Raw genomic sequence first — 26,454 nt, forward strand, 5'->3', positions numbered from 1 at the left:
AAATGAGAATTTTGGTGGGAGATCTGGGAATGAGATTCATCTGCCACTTCTGTCAATTTAGTGTTCTTCCTGTCAGCTGCACTGTCCCTACAAAAGGCATGTATTTCCTGGTATCTAGGCACTATAGTTGCTTAGATTTAAAGTGTATAGCATAGTGTTTTAAGACTGCTGCAGTCTTTGTTTTGTACACTGATGTTTTGAGAAATAGGTACGTTGGGGCAGGTTAAGAAGAGAGAAATATTGAACAGCAGCTCTCTTTGGAGACGGATATTGGTCCCTTTTTTGAAGGTACAACCAATATCTCTAATAAAAAAAATTAAAATCTCTTTTGCACTTGATTATATAGTGAAGATGTCTAGGAACTGGGTTTTCAGTGTAATGATTGCTCGGGCTTTCATAATATGGTTCAGCTCCAGCTGTGTAATGGCCCTTTTGTGGCATTTTAAACTGGGTAGAGATTGAATATTGGCTCTTTTGGACATGTTCATGGGAAGGTACCACATCCTATCTTAATGATTTTATTAGTGGTCTGCAGGAAAGAATAGGTCATAAATCAAAGATACTCAGAGGAGAAGTTGTGAACAGTAGTCTGAGAGAATTTTTTAAAATGGAATTAGTCTAAGAAGAATTCAGAAAGGTAGACTTCTCATGGAGGCAAGAAGGCATCTTATGGGAAATGTGTGAAGTGAAAGGGTTAATCTCATAAATTACAGCAGCTTCAGAATGAAAACAGCGAGAAATATTGACAGATGATTACATAGGTGAAACAAATGAAGATGGGAATGAATCTTTCCCCTTGCTCCAAAAATAAACACAGTGATAGGTGACTGTGTCTTTGGGAGTTGGAGAGGAAAGGTCGCATGATTGATTGGGCAGCTGCAAAATATCAGCTTGTCAGAGGGCTGAATTGGAATAATTCAAGAAATGCTGCTGATAAAAGATGAAGTGAAGAGAAAGTGAGCGGGGATGGAATGTGCAGACTCAAGCAGATGGTCATATTAGAGACTTAGCTGCCTGAGACTGCTCACAAGATCAAAGTCTGAGGGCTGATGAACCTTTTCTCATGTATTCTTGCATGAAAGGGACGATGTAGAGGGGCGAATTTCACAATCTGAGTTAGAGCGAGAGGACCTTGTTCATGAGAGAGGTGTGTGCTTAGAGCCTTCTTGCTCTGGAACACATTAATGGGAACATACAGAAAAAAAATGTGTTCAGTTTGAATCTCAGTATTTTGTGACCTTGAACAAATGAACAAGTGCCTCTGTTTTCCAGCTGAGATTAATGAGGTATTTCTCAGAAAAGTGTTGTAAAACTGAAATGCTTCAGTGATTATTTTCAGATCCAGCATTTTCAGATAGTAGTGAGACTCGGGATTTATTAACTGTGAGTGCTGTGGGGTTATTAAGTCCTTGATATTTAGAGTCAGTTTGCTATCTTCCTACCTGACTCAGATAATAGATATAATCTTGTGTTTGCCTGCAGAATCTTGGGGACACCTTTTCTAGCCTACTCTCACCTCTGCCTTTACTGCTACTGTTATTCACACCAGCAAAATCAAATATAGCATAGAGATCGCCAATGCTGTAATCACACCTTTGAGTGCAGAAGAGGCATAGCCTGGAACTAGTGAGTGATAGTGATTCTTATCAAATTCCTAAAATAGGTGGAATTACATCAGAGATAAATGTGAAATACTGAGGCTGTTAAGAAGCTGAAATCAGCTCACCAGATGTTTGTGTTTAATTATCTACACTTTGTTGCAGATGTTTTCCACCACTCTTCTGTCAACTGTGTCAGATGCAGAGCTAGCCATTGCTAACTATGGTAACAGACAAGTTTATTATTAGACACTGACAGCTGAACTTGCTATTTTTTTAAGATTGTAAGACTACAGGAGCTAATTGGTGAGAAATAATAAAATGAACCATCTAATTTGGAAATATGTTCATTTGCAGACACATTTTTAGTAGAAGCCAATCAAGAACATGTTAGCACATGCGCATGAATGCTGAAACCATATTTGATGCTGTTTCATGATGATTCTGTGGAATAAAGAGTGGAAGAGGAAGCATTTCGATTATACGTAGATAGTACATCTGCTTTCAGTGTCATGTGCATGTTGCTATCACTAGTAAATAGTTTGCTTGAGGAGGTGGCTAGCATGTGCAGCTGAAGGTTATGGTCACCTACGGTACTACAGCAGTGCCCAGCCAGAGCAAAGCCAGTGGTAGGTTTGTTTCTCCATGGAGCACTTCTCAGAGAACAGAAGGTGCACTTGTTACCTGTGTGTGCTGGAGCTGTGCATTCTTTTTGTTCATTGCCTTCACACTCACTTTCCCTTGGGTGGCTGTGGAATGCATAGACTGAGATGGGCACTGTGTTGGAGACACTCTGCAGTGTTGAAGTACAGCTCCTAGATAAACTCTGCTTTGCCATATAGCATCACGCTATCCAAGTGTGTACAAGTTTTTTCCCTTGTATTTAGTGATTGCTTTCTGACAGGCTCTTTGTATCATTGTTCTTTAGTGAATACTTTTTCTGACAAGTGCAGAATATGAATCTGTGTGACTCAGGATGGGTTATTTTCTTCAGGTGTGGTTTTCTTTTTTTATTTTTTACTGCTGCATGTCTTTAGTACTCCAGATTGCCATGACATTGCTGTAATGTTGTAAATTATTTTGATGACTAAGTTAGAGCTTTTTGGGGAAGGAGGAGGAGGTAACATCGTTATTGTACTAGCAACCGGCTTCATAGTACTGTATTGAGAACTACCAGCTAATCTGGTCCTTTGGAATTCCATCTGTTCTGCATGGGGTTTTCTTTCCCAAAGAATTCCATTGGAATGAGGTTGAATTCTTAGGAAATTACTCCTCCTACAGGATAAAAAAACATGTACAATTAAATGTGTTCAGACCATTATGAATTGCATGACCAGAAAAGTAATCTCTCTTCTTCTTATCCTAAGACAAGTTCAGCTATGCATAAATCATCCTGAAAGAAGTTTTCTTGAGCAGTTTTTTAGTCATATAATGATGAAGCTTCTATACTGGTCTGTAAAAATGCTTTATTTTCAGAAAACTTTTCCCCAACTGTCTAATACTTATTTCCTTAATGCAATAAGGAACAGTATTACCTGTCCTCTATTCCATGTTTTAGTGACAAAAATAGTAATGTTGCCAAGTTTCCCCAAAATCTAAGCAGACTGCATCCCAGAAGTTTTGCTGGATCTTTCCTGTTTTTCTCTAGTTATCATGAGTCTTTTTTGCTTTCTGTCTTTCCCTGTTCAGAATGAAGGGTCAAAATGGCTGAGATGCACTATTGCAATGGTGATCTGCTACCAAGGAGATAGTGTAGTTGTGGTTCAAGCTCAGATAGAGTAAGCAGAAGTTTCTGGCCTTTTCTTACCTCTGTCATGATCTTCCTTCGCATTCAGACGTCAGAAGCTCTAGAGTAATTGTCCTAACAGAGTGGTATTTCAAAATAAAGTTTGGTAGCTTGTTGAAGGCACTGGCTGATCAGTCAAGAATAGAATTAACAGTTAAGTAATGCTACTCTCTGAGTGTACTATTGCTGTCTTTATTACAATTGTTGAAAAGCTATTTAATCTCTGTAGATCATAGTTCTTCCATGTTATGTATGTGGTATTTCATAAATCTTATGCATCAAGGCTTCTGTTTTATGTCAGCAAGGATTTGGAAGGAAAAACACCATCTTAATTTGTTACTTGACTTCTCTGTTGTAGCTTTTTACCTTCTAAAGCACAGAAAGAAAAAACTCTAGGGCAACTAGTAGTAGTAGAGCTTCTGTCAAGACTTAAAGTGCGTTGTGTATGTTACTCAGATGCCTATTATCAAAAAAAGTCACATTTGATTTTTGATTTTCTTGTTGTTGTTTTTTTTTTTTTTGCTGGTCAGATGTCTAGGGTCATCTTAGGGGATGGATTTGTGGACTCTATTATGCTGTTAGCATATGATTGCCTGTAGTTATATGAGTCTTGTGCTTGATGACCCACAGGTCTTACAAACTTTTATTCTACTCTGTAATTTAGTATTTACCTCAACAAGGGAAGGGGAAGTTGAAGTGAAATTTTTAAGTCAGGAAGTATTCCACAGTTTCCCTAGGCAGAAAGCAGTTCATACTGGCTAAATTTCTGTTTGTAAATCTACAAAGTAGATTAAAGTATGTGTAGCACCTATTCCCATCGCACGGTTCAGTTGCACAGTTGAACAGTAAATGGGATGCAGTGAAGCAGAACTCTGCCTTTGTGGGCATTTGAGGGACCTATTAAAAATTGAGATACTAATTTAAAGTCCATGCTGAGATCCTGATTTATAGTATATGGAAGTTGAGGAAACATCCCACTAACTGCAGTATTTGCTGTATAAAAGAGCAGTAGGGGTTTGAATGTACAAGCATAACTTACCAAGTTTAACCTTTGAATGTTGAATTTTGTAAATGTGGCACACTCTCTTCTCTACACAGTTTCAGAATTGGTATTGTCAGGGCACAGTAGAAACGCAGAGTCAGCATTATATCTTTAAGGGAGGTAATTATGTATAATCAGATTGCAAAGAGTACAGCAAATTATTTTAATTAGTAATAACTTGTGTTATATGCTGTATTCTCTGCAAAGAAATACAATATAAAGTATAAAATTTAAAATCAAGGAAAATACTTGAAACAAGTTGTCTGTTTTTGCATTGAAATAGAAGGGAATTACAAATGTTATAGTCATGATGTGATAAGTTTAAGCACTTTGGGCTGAAGTACATACAGTGTTTCTAAATAAATGGGTTACTTGGGGTATATTGCTACTTTATTTATCTTCACCTTTTCCTGCAGAAGATTGTAGCAAGAGTAGAAGCTCCAATACTGTGCTTTTTTGCATGGTTAAAATAAAACACTTGGAAATAGTAATGGGATAGTTTGTAAAACAGGAAAATGACATACTATAGGAAAATATATTTTGCATTCTCAGAGAATGGAGAAAAGAAATTATTCAGTCTTTCCTATCTTTTGACTCTTCACTAAACCATTACCAGATATGAATGAATTCAGAAGTTGTAGAAGTATGTGTAATGATTAAAAGTTTATAGAGTACTACAATGTACAGATTAAAAAGAAAATAAAACATGATGAATATTTAAAGAAACCCAACCAAACAAACCACCAAGTATCAGGTTTCCCAGAAAATGCCACAGCAAATACTCCACCCTCTAAATCCCAGATAAGTCCATGTTGAAGAGGTACTAACAGCTATTGCACTGTTGATGTGCCCACCTGTGGGAATTGCCAGAGAGTTGTAGTTCTTTAATAGAATTAACATTGAGAAGGTTAAGAATTAGTCAGAACTGACTTTACATGGGACGTAACAATTTCCAGGGTTAATAGGACACAGTAACGCTGTCTAGTATAAGGAGAAATATGTGAGCATATATGTGTGAACAATTGTACCGGTTTGGCCAAATTTAGAAATATATACTCTGAGAGAAGGCACAACCACCCCTCCCCCCCAGGTTCGGGAAAAAAAAAAAAATTTTCCTCGAAGGAAAGTGAAGAAGATAAAACTATTTATTTAACAAACACATGGGAAAGGAAAATGAGGTTAAATGGTAAAATCTTTCGCTGTGGAGGAAAAACCTGGGATAGCGTTCGAGTCCTCCCTTTGGTCTCCTCGGAGCTGGGGCTTGGCCCAGGGCCAGGCCCTCTGTGCCCGATGAAAAGTCCTCCCGATGTGCTCTGAGGTTGAAAGCAGTCCAGTAGAAAAGGGAGAAAATCCGGAATTCCAGAGAAGGAAAAGCAAAGTCCAACTCTCAGTCTCTCTCTCCGGAGAACAAGAAACTGAAACAACTGGCCAAAAGCTGACTGGAACACAGCAAGCCGGGTGCTTCCTCGCTCCCCTGCCGCAGCTGGGGAAAAAAAAAAGCCTCCTATCTTTATGTGACCTTGAACAAACTGCAAACTGCTTTGAGAAAGTTTTGCTCAGTTTTTTTCTTCTCCCTCTCAGGCTCAGTTTAGAGGCACAGAAAGGCACAAAAATTAATTTCTGGGCATAGGCAGCGATATGGGATACACATCATAACGTCACCCCAAGACAACAATATGACAAGAACATATCTACATATACATACATATATATGCATATGTACCTTTGTGTTTTTGTACAGTCGTAACTTGAAAGGTGTTTTTGGAAAAATACACATAGTCAAAATATTCATGTTGGAATATAAGATGCCCACATCTTGACATGAGAAATTAACCTTTCTTCTTGACTGGATGGTATCTATTTCATTTAATCTTAGGAGATTTGAGTGTATTTCATAGACAAGTCAAATAATTGCTGCAAGTGAAAGTGTGTGCTATTAAGGAGCTTGAGAACTTGCTGTTTTAATATTACACCTTGAGAGCAAACCCATGCTCTTCCCTCATTAATCTGGGCTTCCAGAATGCAGTTCTAAGGATTCAGTTTGCCAATTTATGGCTATTACTGGCAATATTTTTGGTTTTAGGAGTAATTTTTAGCTGTAAAAAATGCTACAGTGCTGTTAAAGGTGAGCATTGGTTTTGTTTAGTCACTGGATCCTCTGCTAAATCATTCAGTTATTTATTTAGTTTCTGTGATTATAAAGCTTTCAGGACAAGTATTACGTAGCCCTTAATGAATAGATTTTATTAAAAATTTGCTGTGTTCCAGTTTTTAATCAATAACTGTCCTTGCTTTTCAAAACTGGATGTTTAAAAAATAAGTAGGGCTTTGCGACATAGATAAATTCAGGTAGATGTTTTCAGAATCCTTCTTGAAAAATCAGAATTTATACAGTAGTGTGCTTATCAAAAGCTCGTGCTGTTTGAGTCAGAGCAGATATCTGACATGACACAAAGCGGAATATCTTCATGCTGGGAGATACAGTATCTTTAAAACTGTGAACTGGTATACTGGCTGAAACACAAGTATTTATCAGGATTAATGGGTTACTCCCAGATGGTTTTTGCTCATCATCTTAAAGCACTGTATATGGCTGGTTGTGGAAGCTTTAGCTGTGCGGTGCCTTCCACAAGTCCATTCCATAGCATCATTGAATGTTAGGGGGTTGGAAGGGACCTCAGAAAGAGTTCCAACCCCCTCACCCTGGGCAGGGACACTTTCCACTAGACAAGGATGCTCAACGCCTTATCTAACCTGGCTTTAAACACTGCCAGGGTTGAGGCCTGTTCCAGTGTCTCATCACCCTGACAGCAAAATATTCGATACCCTAATGTCTAACCTAAATTTCTCCTCTTTTAGTTTGTACCCTTTACTCTCTGTCCCATCACTACAGTTCCTGAGAGAGTCCCTCTTTGGCTTCCCTGGCTTCCTTCAGATACTGGAAGGTTGCTGTGAGGTTTCTGCACAACCTTATCTTCTCCAGGCTGAACAGCCCCAACTTTCAAATCCTGTTTTCATAGAGATGGTGCTTCAGTCCTCAAACCTGGGGAGGAGAAAAGCTTTTTGACTCAGGTTATCAGTCAGCTGAGCAATGTGAGCACCATTTCTGTCATCCTGTAGGCGTGCTCTGTTATCGTAGCTAGGTAGAATCATCTTTGTTCGTTACATCCACATTTTTTGGATGGAGATTACTGCACTTCCAAATTCCTTAGTGTTATGAAGGAGCTCAGATTGTGAACTGAAAGATGAACGAGAATGGAAAGAAGGATCATCCATTAAAATATCTAAACTAAATGGACAGCTTCCCAAGTTAGATTCACACTTAGTTGCAGTAAATATGATACACCTAAGACTGTGCTCCGCTGTTGTTAAGGTGACTGACATTTCCTTGTACATTTGATAATAGGCTGCAGCACCACTGTGTGCACAGAATTTGTGTGGTTATTGGCACCTCCTTTCCCTTGCTCTCTAGATACCTCTCTCTGTGTATCCAGACCCTGGAAAAATAGAAGATGAAGCAGTGTCTTTGGACTTACTAGTGAAAGCTGCTATGGTGATAGGGAATTGGGATAGAAATAGTAAAATTTTCCAACTTCCATGGAGGAAACAGGCAGATGTTTACCAAAGTGATGATTAATCAGCAAAACAAGGGTAGCAGATGTATCTGGCAGTGGAAATTACTACAAGGATTTTGGGTTTGTGCTACTGTCTTTTCTTCCAAGACTATAAGAAATTTTGTATAATCTTTATCTGTTGTGGTTGCTTTGAATATGAACTTTAAATCAAATACTGTTGTTAGTTACTGCAGAATAGAGATACTGGTTTTTATTCACATTTTAATGAGATCAAGTATATACTAAACTTGTTTAATTGAAAATGATTGAGACACACTATTACAGACTGTAATAGATGTTTTACAACTGTGTTGTAAAAAACTAGGTTTTCTTCCTTTGTCTATGCACATCATCTTGACAATGCAGCTATGCACAGACATGCACAGACATCTTAAACCACTGTTTGTCCAAGACATTATATTCCATGTGGATAAAAAGTTTGTACAAGTGATTACATTTTAGCATTAAACACCTGAGCTTGGTTTCTTGAACTGTCAAATTTTTATGTGTGTTTATTTTACTGTGATATTAAATAACTCAACATTTGGAGATATGTTTAAAAGGCACTAATATTCTTGTCAGGAACTTTTTATTGCCTCTACCCCCCTGAATTTTCAGTCATGTATGAGGAGAGTTGATGTATTTGCTTAACTTTTGAAGGCTACAATTACAGCCCTTTGAACTATAAATTACTTTGATCAGTTCTAATCTGACAGGAAAAATTGTGATGATCTAATATCAGAAGATAATAGGAAGGAATGAAGCAGTTTGAGACATCTCATAATTCAAGATGTAATATCTGGAAGATATTTTTCTTTAATAGACATTTAGTATGATGCATATTGCAGTGTTCTTCATACAAGAGCAAAGCGACCTTCAGTGAAGGTCCTTTGGTGGTGTGACTTCAGATAAGGAAATTATGCATTTTTAGCCCTCTTGATATTGGAACTGCTTATCATTTGCTGATTTGAAAACAAGTTTAGAAAAACACTGCCGAGATGCTAACCCACATAGCAGTCTGCTTTTTGGAAGAAAAATCCTTTATTTGCGCAAGATGATACAAAGATTACTTTTCAACTTGCTGCAAAAACCTTCAGTTATGAACTATATATACAAAATAACTTTGAAGATAGGATTTTTTTTTGTTTGCTTACTTCATTCTTTACAACCTTCTAAGCAAGTTGCACTAACTATAATATGTGCAATATATACACAAGCAAGTTAATTCAAATGTATGTGGTACCCATCAATTAATTGATTTTTAAGCTTTTCTCCTCCTTTGCATTGTATGACTGACCTATGAAAGAAATACTAATTCCTTTGTACTTTGGGTGTAGTTAAAATAAAACTTGCCCTCTTTATTACAAGGACAGGCAAACAGGAAAAGCACATTTGCAGTTTTTAAATTATATTAATTGATTTGCCCACATTTACAACTCAATAAAAAATATGCTGAGCTTTGGTTCCACTTGTGTTCAGGGACAACAGTTTGCGCATGTAACAATGATTTTCTAAAAGCTTCCACAGGTCTTGTTGGGTCAGAAGCATAACCCTAGTTCTCTTTTTGCTTTTTTTTTTTGGTAGGATGATGAAGTGGTTCTGCAGTGCACAGCAACCGTTCACAAGGAGCAACAGAAATTGTGTCTTGCTGCAGAAGGATTTGGCAACAGGCTTTGCTTTTTGGAGTCCACATCAAATTCTAAGGTACCACTGAGTCTTTTGTCATTTCATGTCACAAAACAAGGATAGTTGTAGCATTGCTTGCTTTGATGTAATATACACAAACCTGTCAAGGAGAATGAACAAATCAAATCTATCAATAATACAACGAATATTTAGTCCCCATTCAAAGTTTAATTCTAACCTTGCCCTTTGGCTGGACTCTAATGTGGTGTTTTCTGTTTTGGGTTCACTTTAAAACTAGTTAGCTGCAGAAGTCCATCCCAAATAATATGCTTGTTATTTTGCTTGTCTGAACTCAGTTGTAGTAAGCCACAGTGCAACTTTTGTGCACTGCAACTCAAAGACAAGTTGATTGCTCTGATCCTAACTGAACGGAAAAGAGAGCAATTATTCTATTTGTGGTAAGTTTTTATTCTTTGGCATTTATATTGAAATGATTATTACTTTGAGACCTGATTCCCTATCTGAGCATAGTGCAAGTATCAAAATTACCTCATCTAACACATTTTATCTAAGCCTCCTCTAACTCTGCTATATATGCAGTAGATAGAGTACTTTGAAAAAATAACTTTGCTGTTTATTGCAAAGAAGAGATTTTGTTTCACAATCACATATGCTCAAATAAATGTTTTGAAGACAAAAATGGGCCCCCTGAGGGCAGAACTTGCTTTGTGGGCAAAGTAATGGATATACTTGGACATTTTATTCATAGAAAGGGAGGAAAATTGCTTAACATATTTGTTTTTCCTTCAGTTAAAATATAAATATTTGATAAGAAGATATAATAAAGGTAAAGCATCTGGAAAGACATCTAGAAAGATTTAGAACAAAAAATGATGGTTATCTTGCCAGTTTTCATAACATCACTTTGATTTTCTCTGATACTTCCTGGAGTAATGCTTCATTTTCTGTCTCATCATTTTGAATGTATTATTCATAATAATAAATTTTTCACTAGGATATTAATGATTCATTATAATAGCAGTGATCTTGATGAAGTAATTCATGCTGCTCTGTTTTAAATAAATCTTTTTAACAATAAAAATGTGCTAGGATAGAAGTGGTTGCAGTGCTAGTTGCCTGTGAGACCTGGAAGATCTATTTAATGAATTTGTTATCATTCAGTAAGTTTAAATCTACAGTCTCTCTGTCCCCATCTAAAACTCCTGAATATTCTTGTCTTTAAGGAATACAGTGTAGATTTCATATCAGTTTTCTATGCTTGTTTGCTGATGCTGCTTTTTCTCCTTGTTTTATGAAATAATCTGTATTCTGATCATTCTTCATGATCTTGGGGGTAAAAAAAGCAAACCCTGCTGCTCATCTGTGATTTAATTTTTAAGGGCTGACAGTTGCTAGGATAAGCTCATCTGAAGTCATTTGTAGATATAAATACTGAGGGAGCCATAAAATTAAATCCTTAAAGCAAAGTTGACTGTAAATAAGAGCAAATAAAAATGTTTTCCTTCCTCATGTCTGCGTCCATAGAATGTTGCTATTGAATTATATAAGGAGGAACACAGGAAATATTCAAAGAGGTATGTGATAATTTGAAAATAGTTCCAATAGAGTTCTTGAGCCTGTTAAAAAAGTTCTGTGCAAGTCTTAGAGTCTGTTTTCCAGTTAGAGTGGGATTGTGATGCACTGTAATGCAAACAGTAGTGTGGCATTTGATTTACAGGCAGGGATCAAGGATGAGATGCAAATCCAAGCACCAGTAGTAGGCCAAACACAAGTAATAGACTTCAGCTATCATCCTGGACTTGCATTCTTGCCAATGCTTGTTACTGTCCTGTGCTTTTCTCCAATATTTTTCAGGATGGGGTGTAGCTGGCGTTTTATTAGCACAACTTCTTTGTGTGCACTTTCCTGCCCCAGGATCACTAAATAATTCACACTACTACAATAACAGCCAAACTGAAGATATATCTTGATAGAATAATTTGGTAACTTCTGGCTATTAATATTTATCTCTGTGCAGCAATAACACTGGGAGCTAAGGCAAAAGATGCATGTATAGACAAAGTAGAACAAGGAGTTCATTCACCTCTTCCCATGAGCAGGCAGGTGTTCATCCTGAGGAAAGTAAGGCTTCAGCATGCATCATGATGGTTTGTGAAGACAAATTTGGTCATTCTGAACGCCCCCTGCTTCCTTTTTCATCCCCCCTGCTCAATATGCTGAGCATGAGGTCATAGGGTCTGGAATATCTCTTGGATCTGTTGGAGTCAGCTGTCCTGGCTGTGACCCCTCACAACTCCTTGTGCACCTCCAGCCTGCTCCCTGGTGGAGTCGTTGAGGAGCAGAAAAGGTCTTGACTTAATTCAAGGCTGCAAATTGCTCAAATTGACCCCATATATTGAAGAGCAAAATAACAGATAAGCAAGAAATGAGGTCTAAATTATGTGTAATTTTATTAATAGGAGACAGTCCTGAATATAAAACATACAGGTTTGCCCAAGATAAACGCATGACTACCTCATCTATAGAGGTGTAGCAGCTCACGTGAAAAATATTTATATTTCAATTTCTACCAATTTCAAAGCAGATATGTCTCACAACAGATTTTGTTCTAGGAATAGGTTGCACGTTTCAAGTGTATAACAATATGACATTTATAAATCATCAAAAATTTTTAACATTGAAGAAGTTGCAGCAGCAAGAATAACAAAACCCAAAGACGACATGCTGGTGACTGTATTTAAAATACTTAGTTTCTTTATCTCCTGCAATTATTTTTTCAGCAAGTTTTGTCAAATCTATAACATGAATATTTATTTCATAAGTAAGAAGAAATTAAGGGGTGGATACCAGAAAAGAAAGGCAGAAGCCCCATTGTCATGGTTTAACCCCAGCCAGCAGCCAAGCCCCACACAGCTGCTCACTCACTCCTCCACCAGTGGGATCAGGGAGACAGTTAGAAGGGTAAAAGTGAGAAAACTTGTGGGTTAAGATAAAGATGGTTTAAAAGGAAAAGCAAAACTTGCACACACAAGCAAAACAAAAAAAGGAATTAATTCACTGCTTCCCATAAGCAGGCAGGTGTTCAACCACTTCCAGGAGAGCAGGGCCCCATCACACGTAATGGTTACTTGGGAGGACAAACACCATCACTCCAAATGTGCCTCCCCTTCTTCCTTCTTCCTCCCACTTTATATACTGAGCATGATGCCATATGGTCTGGAATATCCCTTTGGCCAGTTTGGGTCCCCTGTCCTGGCTGTGTCTCCTCCCAGCCTCCCATGCACCCCCAACTCCCTTTCCAGCGTGGCCGTACCAAAAGCAGAAAAGGCCTTGGCTCTGTGCAAGCCCTGCTCTGCAATAACAAAATCATCCCTATATTATCAACCCTGTGTTCAGCGCAAATCCAAAACACAGCTCCATACCAGTCACTGGGAAGAAAATTAACTCTACCCCAGCCAAAACCCACAGATCTGTAAACTTCCTTTTTGACAATCGTCTATGGGTAATTTTGTTTCATCATTGCTTGCTGTACTTTCAAATTTATTCCTTGTCTGGAAGACCATCCCTCTTACTAAAACAAAAATTAGGATTAGTTAATTTATCTCAAGATTAGTGAGAGCCGTTTCTTTACATTTGAATATTAGTTGTTGCTTTTTATATATAAACAGATTGGTAATATGAGGAAGTCCATTCATTAAAAGATTATGTTGTCTGCTAGTGAAGTAATATTTATTTAGACTTAAATAATGCATGGAGTGCTGAAAAGCAAGCAAGCTAGAGCTGTGTTTTAACAGCTTCTGAAAACTGTTCCTGTCCATAGTGCAGAATGAAAAATACTCAGCTCTTGGTCAGTCACAAATGTGGTGTTGATCCCTTGTAAACCACTGCACAGCAGAACACTGAAAGCTGAGTTACGCTTTTCTAAATGGCATAAGGGTTTGGTTTTTTCCCTGTTTTTATGGTGGTAAACTCATATTAATTTCATTATGCCTCGAGGTATGGACCTACTTTACATCATTAAAAGGCCTGATAAAAACTATGTGTGGGGTTCTTTTCCCTCTTGAAGTCTCTGTAATTGGGACTTGAGAGAGGGGAGGATAACATAGTGAGGGTTTTTGAAGGTCTGAAAAGGCCTCCCAAGTTGGTTTTTGTTTGTTTTTTTTTTTTCCTTCACCTTCTTGAAGAAGGCAGTGCAGTGTGTGATCCTACGGTTTGATCTTTTTACCTAGAATAAATTACAGGGCTGAGAGTAGAGTCCAGAAACTGATAATAATGCTATTTGTAAAATAAGGAGGTATTTCACATGGAAGTAAGACCTTGATAACTTATTTTCCATTTTGCTTTTGAAGAGTCACTTCTGTGTCAGAGCAGAAAGGTTCTTCAGGTTTGGTGCTGAACAAGGTGTAGGCCAGTCAGTCAGGAATGCTGACTGCATTATCCTGAGGATGTCAGTGATGCTCTGTGCTTTGTTGGTCCCTAGATGCTACTGTTGTGTAAGGGGCTAGAAAACAGAGCCTGATGGTAAGACTGACATACTGTTCCTTGTGCTGACAAATACAAATTCTTAGATTTTTATCTTTGCCCTTTTTTTGGTCAGATGAATTGGCAGGAGCTGGACAGGTGGCTATGTTTAAAGGGAAGAGGAGAATGGGGGGAGGGACTGGAGAAGGTCATACCTGGCACAGACAAGGCTACATGAAAGTATGATTCTGTAGTATTTATGCAAGCTATTTCCATGCCAGCAGTCAAATTATGTATGGATGTGTCTGGAAAAGGGTGTCATCCTGAAGGGTGGGACAGTGGCCTGAACTCCTGTACCTTGATTGCCTCTGGGAGAAAAACTCTTTTCTCTGTTCGTCTTCTGGAGCGTAAGATCTGAAGGCAGGGTTTGCCTTCTTTTTTTGTCTTTTTACAGCAAACATATTCTCAGTGGACAAGGCAAATAATCTGTCTCTGACAGACTGAGTCTGAAACTCTTTCTGACAGCTGAGAAACAGTATCTGCATTGTGCACAGTTTTTGATTGTGTAAATCCAAATAGATAAAAAAAGCACGTGGTGTCCATTAACATCTGGATGCAAGTGCAATGCTTTTTGAGCAGTTACTGACATAATGAAATAGTGATTTTTTTAAAAATTGATTCACTCTGACAAATCAGATCAGTGTTGTTTGCTTGTGTTTACATTGGATCATTCTGTGAATCTGCCATTTAGTAAAGTGGTTGGTTGGATTTTTTTTTTTAATAATTGCTGTGGTTCATTTATGTACGTGTGCCATCTAAACAAAAATCAAAAAGTTTGTCTGGGCTTTGTAGCTGCACCTCCAAGCCCATTTGAATTCCTTTTGTGTCATGTTGCCAAAATGAATATTCCCATATAATGGTAAAGATGGAACTTAATCTTATGTAATCTTATGTTCAGAGGACTCCATTTAGCAGACTTTGACTAAAACTGTTGATTTTAATAATTTAAATGAAGAGAATTTGTGCATACTTACACATTACTTGGCGTACTTGACATACATAATTTAAAAACAGGTAGGTGAAATCTTCATAGGTGTAGATCAGATAGGATTTTGTTCAGTGAGTCATTCTTTCCCATTAAAATGCTCTGAAGGAGTAATGTAAATAAGAACAGTGTGTTTCACAACATTATATGTAGTTTTATGCAACATATGGTTTACAGAATTTTAAATAGTATCTTTATTATTTATGTATATCCAATTCAGTTTTTACTTCTTGTAAATATTATATAAATTTTGAGCCTAAATGCAGATTGGTAGTTATATCCATCAGACCTGATTGTGATCCTTGCACTTAGTCCCAGAAACCAACATAAATATTTCTTGAGGTGGAAAGTCAAAAATTTTAAATGAATGAGAAACATTTGGACTATGGAAAATACAGTGTCAGATCTCCATGGCTGTAAAGCAGCAACAGAAATATGGCTTTGTATCAGCTGAAAATTGTGGGTATTGTTACTAGGCATAACAATACAGTTTAGCATATTCATACTGTCACCTGTAACTCAGGTAGTTCTTAAAAAGGAAACAAAATGTGTGATATCAAGCAGGTCACCACAGACTAAATAGTGTATTAATAATAGATCCAATCTGTAAAACCTTGCTATTTTCATTTTTCATCATATCTCCCGTTGAAGCAGATATTTGGAATTTTAAGTTCACACAGGAATGGATTGTTTCTGATCTTAAAGAAATATTTTTTATCAAATCTAGCTTTGCCAGAGATATACATTGAGTTTTAGCTTAATATGGCATTATTTGCTACCAAATAGGAATTGATAGCTCTTCCCATCTTCAAACTGTACATTCATGAGTGGGAAGGAGTTTCTTTTTGAATTATGCTCACTTAGTAGTTTTAAAAGTAAGACATGGTTATAGGCCAGTTCTCTGTTTTTGGACCCTGAATGCTTAATACTGGTTATTTAGAACCTGTGGACTTTTATTATAAGACTTTAAATGTATTGTGTACTTGGGATTTTCTTGTCAAAGTGTATTTTAGAGATATGTAAGACTGTCATAGATAAAGCACCTGGGAAAAAATCCTCCAAAGAAGAGTTCTGAATTCTTAAATATGCTGGTAGAGTGCATGACATGTAACCTGAACATGTAGTGACAAAAACTGGAAGATAGGATCTAAGTAATTTTGTAGGTTGATGATAATACTCCAAGTGATGGCATTGAATGAGAGAGTAATACATATGATATCTATGCATGCATCATATCTGCTATCAACTAAACAATCCAAGACAAATTTCAAACTGCTCATTTTCTTTTAATATTAATGATGTTTCACACTCTTAGTGAAATTGGTTTCCATTCAAGAAACTTGACCCAAAGCGATATAATTTATGAAATTTAATTAACAAAACGTTAGTTGTAATTTTTCCAGTAAAATGTGTAGTTTGCAACTTTCTTCATTATCTAAATGTGTGTTAAAAACAAACCCTAGATGTTCACAAAACCACATATGATGTGGCTGTTTGGGGTGTTTTTTCTCGTTTGTTTGTGTAGGTTTTTTTTAGGTTTGTGTCTGTTTGTTTGAGTTTGCCTTTTTTTATTTTTTTTTTAGAATAGATGTAGGAATTCCACTTACAGTCTAAAATAAGTGAAGAAAACCTGAAAAATCCCATTAAATCAGTTTTCCTTTATAACTATATATCCCAGTAACTGTTTATGCCTCTTATTATATAAAGATTAAAATGTAAAAAGAAGCAAATACACTGAAAAATCTTGTCTGAGATATGGCTATGGCACAAACACTGTGATTAAATAAAGTCAGATATGTGGTGTAGTCCTGTAATTGGTTTGGTGAGTTTCTAGAGGCTTCTAAAAACCTGCCAGTTTGCTGTGATTTATTTCCTGAGTCCTAACATTTTTAGTACAGTTCCTAATAAAAAGGAAAGTTGTTATCATTGCTTGATGGGTTTATCTATTTGCATTTTGAACAGTCTGTTCAAAGCAGTGCCCTTGTCCAAATGCACAGTTGATGGGTTTTGGTGGTTGGGTTTGTCTTTTTCCCCATTTCGTACACAAGTCTTGTGACTCTTTAATAATCTTGGGACTGCATGTTAAACAACAGATTATTTGCCTTCACCAAGTGCACTAACTGGAATAAAATACAATAATAAAGTCCTTGAAAGATACGAAAGTGATATATATAGGAAACCCAAGATATTTTAAGGTAGGAGTTCTTATTTGGGTACATTCATGTCTGATGCAAGTTACAGCTGCTGGCTATTCAGTGCAAGCACAATCCCAGCAGCTTCAAGCTGGCTGCCTTACCCTGGGAAACTGAACATCACAAGGTTACACAGTTGGCATGTTCTGCCAAGTCCCCTAGAGCTCAGTGTTTTAAATATTTTCTCTGAAGGGTTTAGAGTGAAATGTACTTCATTAGTACATGCAGAGTAGTTACAAAGCAGTCATCTGAATTTTAATTAGACTGATATATAGCTGCACATCTGAAAACCTGAAAAAAAATTCATAAATCTGTTTCAAGCTAAGAACACATGAAAGTAGAAATGCTTATTTTAAGCCTTTTAGATGAACGTTTGTCTAAAGCAGCAGTTTCAAATTAGCTTCATACCCCTTCTTAGCACTTGAAGTCATGGTATTACTACATTGTGCTCAGTATTTTTAAGAACTGTTGGGCTAAATCTGGCTCAGCAGACCCCTATGAATAATCCTAGCCCAATGGGCTCTCAGAAATTAAGGCAAAAAAAGTGCCCTATTAATGAGTGACTCTGTGTTTATTTGAGGTATCTAATATTGATCATATATGAAACAAAATGGAAAAAAGAGTATTGAGTATTTTTTGTTTATTTCTTAAGAGTTTTTGAAACTTAGGCCTTTTGGGTCTTGATTTTCAAGATTTTAGGCTTTACCTCCTGGTTACTTCCCATGAAAAAGGAGGAAGATTATTTGTGCTTTTGTAACAACTGGGGGAATGCTGTAAATTGCTATCATAACAAGAATATTTTCAAGATTAAATTGAGGGTGTTAGTTTATAGTCTGGATTGGAAGAGGGAAGTTGGGCAAGTGGAAGTGGTTTGGAGCTTGAAGATTTATGCTTTGTGACCCTGTGTTTGAAATCCGAATGCAAGTTGTTTTAGTAATTTCCCTAGTGGTGACAGTTGGGTTACCACATACAAATACAAGAGTAACTTTTTCTGGTTTCACAAAAAAAAGAACAGTCACTTTATTTTGCATTAAAAAACCAGAGGCCAGATGGTAAAAGAAATTATTATGCTCTTAAAGAATATGCATAAATGCACAAGATCACATTTGAGGCTGTTTTTCCTGAGTGTCTAATTATTTTTGAATAATTGCTGGAAGTTTGCTGTTTATTTGAAAACCTGTAGATAAGACAGATGATCATGAACCACACTGACACCTCTAGTCAGAACCAACATGTTCTTAATACCTGGAGGATAGGAATGATACTGTGGTTTTCCACACTATGACTAGTCCTTAAGATGTCCTCCTTATCTGTTGTTTTTTTGGCTTGGCCTTTTCCAATACCATGAATAAGCCTAAAGGAGTTTTAAAGTTCTCTGTGCCCCAGTACAAGGATCTTGTGGAACAGTGATGGTGTGCAGTCGACCTCTGCGCTGCCTACGACCTGGTAGTTGGGGAGTTGTGTGAGCTGGAACGAGTTTAGGACATTGGCAAATTAAAATTAGAACCATCTAGAAAATGATATGTGCTTGTGCATAATAGGTGTGTGCAAAGGTCTGTAGTTATCTTATTATATGATATATGAAAGTGAACTTTAGAAAAGGAAGATCTTGACTGTGTTAAAGGATGAAACTCCGGGTTGGCCAATGATCTAAATGAATGTGATAGTCTCACAGAGGGGTGACATCTGTGAACTTGTTATACTCCCTCCTTGTTATAGTCCCCCCTGAACATGTATTCAAGTGTAGAAGGAAAAGAGTAGAAGTCCACAGATTGTTTATTTTCTTGAGACTGTCTTTACCATCTCTGAATTTTTAAGCCTCTTGCTTTATTGCCTCTTGCATAATTCACTTCCAAGGCAGGTGGGAAATGCATGTGGGTATTTCTGTCTAGACAGTACTTCGTGGAAGCTTTTTGTTCTGTGTGTTACTGAATGATAAGCAAAGAATTATTTAAAGCAGTAGTTGGTTTTATCTTAACAGCTTAGTAGCAATATTTCAGCACCCTCGACCAAGGAAGAACAAAATTTGAATATTTAGAACAAATTACTCCTGCAGTTATTCTTTTTGATTTTGTAGTTAATAGGGGTATATAGTAAAACAAGTGTTTATTTTTCACATCATGCAGTGGATGTTCAAATGTAGTGCCATGCCCAGGCAAGCAGGGGCTTTATATACTTAGACATTGATAGATAAGCCACAGTTTCTGAGTATACATGGTGAGCTTTTTTTTCAAACAGATATTTATGCCTAAAAGTGTTATTGCACCTTTTGTGAGCAGTGGAACCTTGTCAGTGTAAGTCCTTGAATCCCTGGAGTTTCCTGGCAGGCAGTCCTTGCTTTTAGGGCTCTTCAAATTCTTCTCTCCCTGACCCAAATTATCTGCTAGAGTTTCTGTTGGACTACAAGAACTTCTTTATTAAAGATAGATATTTTTTTTTTTAAACTGAAAAACTATCAATATACCGTTCTAATTGATTTTCTTTACATTACAGAGGTTGATGTATATATATTTTAAGGTAATAAATTTTTTTAAAATATAATTTTAAGTTGTCTTGCCCAGCAGAGAACTGATGATGCATCTCCTTTTGCTCATTTAAGGGCAAGTCAAGGGTGACTCAGAGCATAAACTCCCAGTGCCTCATTCAGCAAGATTTGATTTTCCTAGGTGCACAGGTTGACCACTGATTTCAGCAACATACAATGGAAAATACAATAGTTGAAAACTTGAAACAAAATCATTAAAAGTTAAAATTTAATGTCTGTTATGTTTTTAAGTTGATGGTTTATGAGATAAATAAGCAGATTTTACTTCTCTTAGACATAGTGTTTCATGTTTACTGCAACATAGATGAATTGCTCATAAGAGTTGGTATTCTGGAAGGATTAGTATTTATGTTTATTTGGATGTCATTTTTACATGTTAAAACTCTACTGTGAAGATTTCAGATAAATTTAACAGTAAGAGAATCTCAGCAAATAATGACCTATTGATTATTATGCAGAGGCAAGAACTTCCACTGACACAGATCAGGCCATGTCACTTATTACAGGCACAAACCATGTGTGTGTTTGCCCTATTTGTTTGATCCTGAAAGGTTACAGGGTTACTTTGAAATACGATTGTTGTAATGTGTAAGGTTTTTATTAAATCTGGTCAGGAATTAGGAAGATTTTCCTTTTGGGTATCTTCTGTGCTTTCCAGAGAGGGACAAAACAGTATTTTATAAAGGTCATCTTTCTGATGCTGCAAGAATCAAAGGGTAGCTTCTTCCTTCCAGGTTCTAAAGCAACAGTACCCTCCCAACTGATAATATCCTAGATCCTTCCATTATTCTTTGCAGTAAAACACAACATAATCTCTAAGAATAAAAGGGAATGTTAAAGTTTTGAATAATTCACATAGTATTAGCATAATAAGATAGAATTTTTGGGACGAATGTGAAGAGAAACAAACAATGTTTTGTTAATTTGAATGTGTGCCTGGACCCTCTTTAGCACTGTTGATCCTGTGAGCTTTTTTTTATTAATCAGCACGGAATTTTCCTAATTATCTTAAAAATTAACACACTTTCACTGGATTAGGGTGACACGCTATTAATTAATGTTCATCTAAGCTTCTGGCTACAGCAGCATATGTTGTGATGGGAGTTGAGCTGATTGACCAAGTTTATCCATCAATGCTGCAATGTAGTTGTATGGCTCCTTACCCAGTATCACTTTGTTGCTAAGAGCTTTAAATTTTCAAAAAGGAGCTAAAAAGGCAACAGCTCTCAGTAATGTAGATATGTGGACTTATGTCCTTAGGTTAGAAAGGAGACTAGAGGGAAGAGATGGAAGATAAGAGGAAAAATCTTCTTACCCATTTAAAGATGGAATGTATGCAGCCCTTAATCTATACCGAAAGTAAACACCATACCAGCAATTACAGCTTTCAAGTGATTAAGACAGTCTGCTCTGTTAATAATGGCCTCAAGACCTTTGACAGATTTCAGGATCAAAGCTATTTCCAAAGAGCAAAAACTGAAAAATTCTAAAATGGAACTTCTACACTGTTTTCAGATTAAAGGAAAATACTGTAATTGTACTTAAGTAAGAACATCTTACGTAGAAGTAGGTTTCTTATGGATTTTTAAAGAAGATTGTGAGAAGGATAAATCCCAAGAAGCAGTTTCCTTCTACACCTTGAGGTTTATACAGATTAAGTTTCAGGCACACACTATTTTCTTTGCCAGTGAGCTCTGTTGCACAGTGACCAGCAGATGACATTCGCTATCTGAAAATGGAAGTGGGAAAAGGTTTTTGTCTTCACTGCTGTGCAAACTCATAGAGGATAAAAACTAGTAACTCATTGTAATCAGGTTAAGACTACTGTGGAAGAGTGTTTGATGTATCAACAGGAAGTATGCTCAGTGTATCAAGGTGTTTTTCGCTGCTCGATTTATCAAATCTAATGCTTCAGTTATGGGAGAGTTCTGCACTCAGAGGTCTGGACAAGATGGGGAAGCTTTGTATATTTGACCAGAGAGAGCATTTTTAAGAAAATTAAAAGAGTTGGTTGTTTAGGTCAGATTAACAAGGAGATCAGCATGTAGTGGCATAGGCAACCAACACAATTCAAGAGAACCACTGAGGACGTGGAGCTGTCTTGTGTTATAAGATTTGAAAGCGGAATGATTGCAGTGTATTTGTGTCTGACCTCAGTTCCATCACTAGCTGTTTTTCCCTGTGTTTGTCTGCTTTTTTTCTTTCTCTTTCCTTTTTTTTTTTTTAATTCTAGACCCTGTTCTGATTTTATTCTCCTGTCAGTTTCTAAGTTTTATCTCCTGAAACAGTTGTCTGTGAAACAAGGACTCTTCAGAGTTTTAAACTGTTAATAAGGAACTTTTTACTATGTGAAAAATGACATTTTTCAGGAAATAGAACATGACCGGATTTTCAAAGTTTTTCCTAGATAATGTGAAAAGTGTACTTTTGACAAAAAGCCACTCCCTTGTCAAACTGCTCTTCCAAAAACAGGAGGGCATTACAGGTTTTACGTACAGTAACATAAGAAGTTTTGAATGTTGGGAACTTCTCTGTTTTTGAGGGAAACAGCTTATTGGGATGGAAAGTCCTATAAAAGCCTCATACAGGAAGCGATGGTTTCAGACTGAAACAGTCACAAGCACCTGATAGCAAACTTTCTGTAGGAGGTGTCCAGGCAACCTTCACAGTCTGCTCATGGTAAACACGTGGGAACTTGACACTGTTCCTGGAGGAGTTCTGTGGAGAGGACAGTGTTACTTGACACTCTTCTCTACAGAATGGAAACTGTAAGGTTCATAATTCATTCTCTGTCTTTTCTGCTTTGGGATTTGATGAATATGGTTCATTCTGTTTGGCTGATGGGACTTGTTGTCAGACCCATATATTTCTGTACTGGGTCCATTGTTTCAATGACAAGCTTGAAAACAAGGAAAACTATGCCTTCTCTGTAGAGTCCTAGAAATAGATGTTTTTTCTTGGTAATATTGAGTGTGTTTCATCACTGTCACCAGACAGAATCTCATTTAAATAGAAAGGGTTGCCAGAAAGATGGAGATGTATAAATTTAAATGTAAGTCGAAAATAGCTGATGGGTTCAGTTTCTTTCAAGCTCCCACAAATAGGACTACAGATGTTTTGCTTAGATTCTGTACTAAAATGAATTTTCTGAGTCCTCCTACTTGGGTTCTCAAAGTTAGGCATATAGTAAATGTGCTAGTGTTAAAAAAAGTTATGAACACCCACATCTCATTTTTTGACCTCAGGCTGGTTAATTAGGTGATTGTTTAGGCACTGCTGTGTGAATATTTAGTATACAGTTAAAAGCTGAATACCTGCAAGTCTGTTTCATTGGGAGTTTGGTTAGAAGTGTAACAAAAATAACCACAAGCTCAGGAAAATAACTAAGAAGAGTGCAAATATCTAAGAAAAGAAGTAAAGCTGAGGTGAAGCTTCTTATTCTTAGAGACAGAATTCTGTCTGCTGATGCAATTTATTATCCTTCAGTCTTGTACTAATATTTATGAGAGGCAGAATTTCAGTTTACATTCACGAGATTATATGCAACATACTAAACGAGCAGGTTATATTTTACAGTGGCTTGTTAGCACTGTGTGATAGTCAGAGTAGTGACAAGAGCGCTGCGTTTCGCATCTCAGCCTCTTGCTTTCATTGCTGTGTGGTATGCTTGTAAACAGAAATTCTCTAGAAACTGAAACTGAGCATAATGAATACTGCCAGTACCCATGATTCACTTGTGGGTTGGAATAAAGTTAGGGATATTTTAAAATATATTTCAAAAGCTTTACTCAAAACACCTTTTTAATAAAAGGTATGATTATCTCATTTGCAAATCTACCTCCCACAGAGTAAAGCATAGTTTAATATGCAAATATTACTGCAGAAAACTAGTGTACACAATAAATGTAGTTTAAAATGACAGAAGGAATAAGGAATTCACTAATTTTCTAAATAATCCAGTAATTACCTCAGTAATGGGTATGCCTTAAAAATTCCAGATGACCATTACATTTATTTTAACTTGTCTGATTTTGCTGATTGGGCTATTACAAGCCATGATGAAGGAACAATAGAAACAGGCAATAGTAATTTATTGCCTGTTTCTCCTACAGGTACTGAATATCCTTTTGAAATGCAATATACAATTTCTGGTTTATTTGTATAATAACTTAATTTTTAAATCAAACTACTTGCATATTAGGCTGTAGTTATGACTGAGTAGATTTTCTAGAAAGAGAAATTGATGAAGGCAAATCTAAACATGAACTGGCAGCCAAATCAGTAATGCTTTTATTAATACTGAGATAAACTGGAGTTACTGCTATTTACCTTTTAAGTCACTGAGTAGATTTTATATTCAAACACATTAAAGTATGATTGATTTTGCAAATGTGTCCAAAATGAAGTGAACATAAATTGTTTTGAATACTGCCACTTATCAGAATTTTCCACTGATCATTTGAACTGAAGTGATACAGATTCCCTGGATTGTCCAAGGACATTATATATTCTGTCACAAAACAAACCAAAACCCCCTTTTGGAATACGAATTAATTTTCTATGTCTTCATTAAGAAAGTTACTGCAGCAAAGATAAATGTGATGAAAATTGGTAGAAAAGAAGGTTGAAGATTGCCAGTATGGTTAGTAGAAAAGAGGGTTGAAGATTGCCAGTATGGTTATTTATATCTGATGACACCTCTGCTTTTGAGCGCCAATCAGTTTTTGGGGTTATAGTTTCTGGTCTGTTACCAAAATAGAAATGTATTATTACCATTAAACTGTTGGAAATTTCCTGATGGTTTTGGTGTTTGTTAAAAGTGCATTGGTGGGTGGTTAGACATCTGGCAAAATAGTTTCTTTAAAATTATTTATTATTTAATAGTGTGTTCATAGCCTAGCAAAGCAGTCATTGAAATACCTGACTACACATTTCACCTGTCCTCAAAAAAGCCTGATATTGGAAACTAATTGCTACAGGTTTTCCTTGCAGCCACTAGAATATGCAGTTGCTCTCCAGGCCGGGGACTAAAAGCTACTCTGTACTTTGTATGAAGATATCTTTCAATGGGGAATGTTAGGCTGCTATAGAACACCTTTATTTTTCTTATGCCATCCTCTATCTGTGTGTGAGATAAAGAGAGAGACAATAAGGTAGATAATCAGAGGTCTGGAAAAGACTCTCTTTTTCTCTCCTCATTTTTATTTTATGCTTTTAAGAGATGGAAAAGACACTGTGAATGATTTTTGTTATATTTAAATGAGAGTTTTAAAATTACTTGGAATTATTGGCTTTGGAGGGGGCTATTTAAAAGAGGAAGCTTCAGTCTGTCTGAGGCCCAAAGCCTCATCCTTTAAATCCATAGCATTAAAAGCATCAGCATTGAAATGGAGTGTACAGGGATGAGCAGAGCTGTAGCTGAGCTAAATACATTGGCAGGTCTGCATCTGTCCCATGATTTTCTGTGTTTTGATTGTTGTACATGCTGGGATTGATGCAGCCATGCCTGTTGGATCTTCAGTAGAGCAGAGCTGAGTGAGGAACTGCCAGAGAGGAAAGTTTAAGTCACATGCTCACTGGAAGCACCAGTAAAAACGTTTCTCCCTGAGGGCCACCAAGTACCCAGGCATTCATGCAACAAAGATGAGATGGGATAATGCGCTCTCCCTTTTGCCTCATGAAAAAAAACTGGCTCTAACATTTTGCTAGGCTGTAAGAACACAGTACTTCTTTCACTTAATTAAAGCAAAATGGTCTCATACCGTTCTCCTTTTTTACTCTCTGGCAGCAAAGTTGTGCCTTACTCACCTGCAATGAGACTGGCTGAAATATGTTCATTGGGACTTCATACCTCAGTTTAAATGGATAGGAAAGGAAATGCTCATGGCTGTCTTGAACAAAAGAGAGAATGAAATGGATGAAGGAGAAGTGTCTGAGTTATGTTGTTTTGATCAATGTTTGAAACTATGCAGGATTTTTATATTGGAAAGTATATAACCTGTAGGGTAGGTTCAATAGTAAAAAAATTGATAGGTCCAAATTTGTATGTGTGAGACATTCTGCCAGCAAAAATGCTACTTTAAATAACAGTAACAGTGGGAATATTGTTAAGAAGACTTTGCTTATAGATGCAGAAAAGTAGCCTTGGCTCATTTCTGAGCACAGTGTATGGAGCAGTTTTTCTCTTTTGTTCATACTCTTGTTTGTCAGTCTTTGCTGGGCTGAATGGAGGGTGAGCTGCACTGTTAGGCTGTGAGGCTTTCTAGACTGGAAACCTGTCCTTGTGTTAACTGAGTAGAAGCAACACCTTGCAGCCTGAGGTCTTTGTGCACTCTCTTTCCTGCTTTGTGAAATAAGGGCTTGTGATAGTACTTACATTACAGGGATGTTTTGAAGACAATCGAATTGTTTGTTGGCCTAGTCCTAGCATGAAAAGGACTGTTGTGGTGTCTGACTGGCTACAAAAGAAAAATGGTAACAAGAACACTGACAAATAAGTAGAGTCCTGATTCTCAAAGAGTTGG

The 26,454-nt window shown here is 36.8% G+C and overlaps 1 protein-coding gene across 5 annotated transcripts in view; it reads left to right on the top strand.

The window, feature by feature from the left end:
- Positions 1-26,454, top strand: part of RYR2 (ryanodine receptor 2) — a 392,986-nt gene that overhangs the window by 88,355 nt on the left and 278,177 nt on the right. For all 5 annotated transcript variants that reach the window (XM_069010345.1, XM_069010346.1, XM_069010347.1 and 2 more), the window contains exon 2: positions 9,625-9,744. In XM_069010345.1, the coding sequence (XP_068866446.1) occupies positions 9,625-9,744 (120 nt within the window). The remainder of the gene's footprint in view (positions 1-9,624; positions 9,745-26,454) is intronic.

This window comes from Aphelocoma coerulescens, chromosome 3, assembly GCF_041296385.1.
Source record: "Aphelocoma coerulescens isolate FSJ_1873_10779 chromosome 3, UR_Acoe_1.0, whole genome shotgun sequence".
Classification (NCBI taxonomy): Eukaryota; Metazoa; Chordata; class Aves; order Passeriformes; family Corvidae; genus Aphelocoma; species Aphelocoma coerulescens.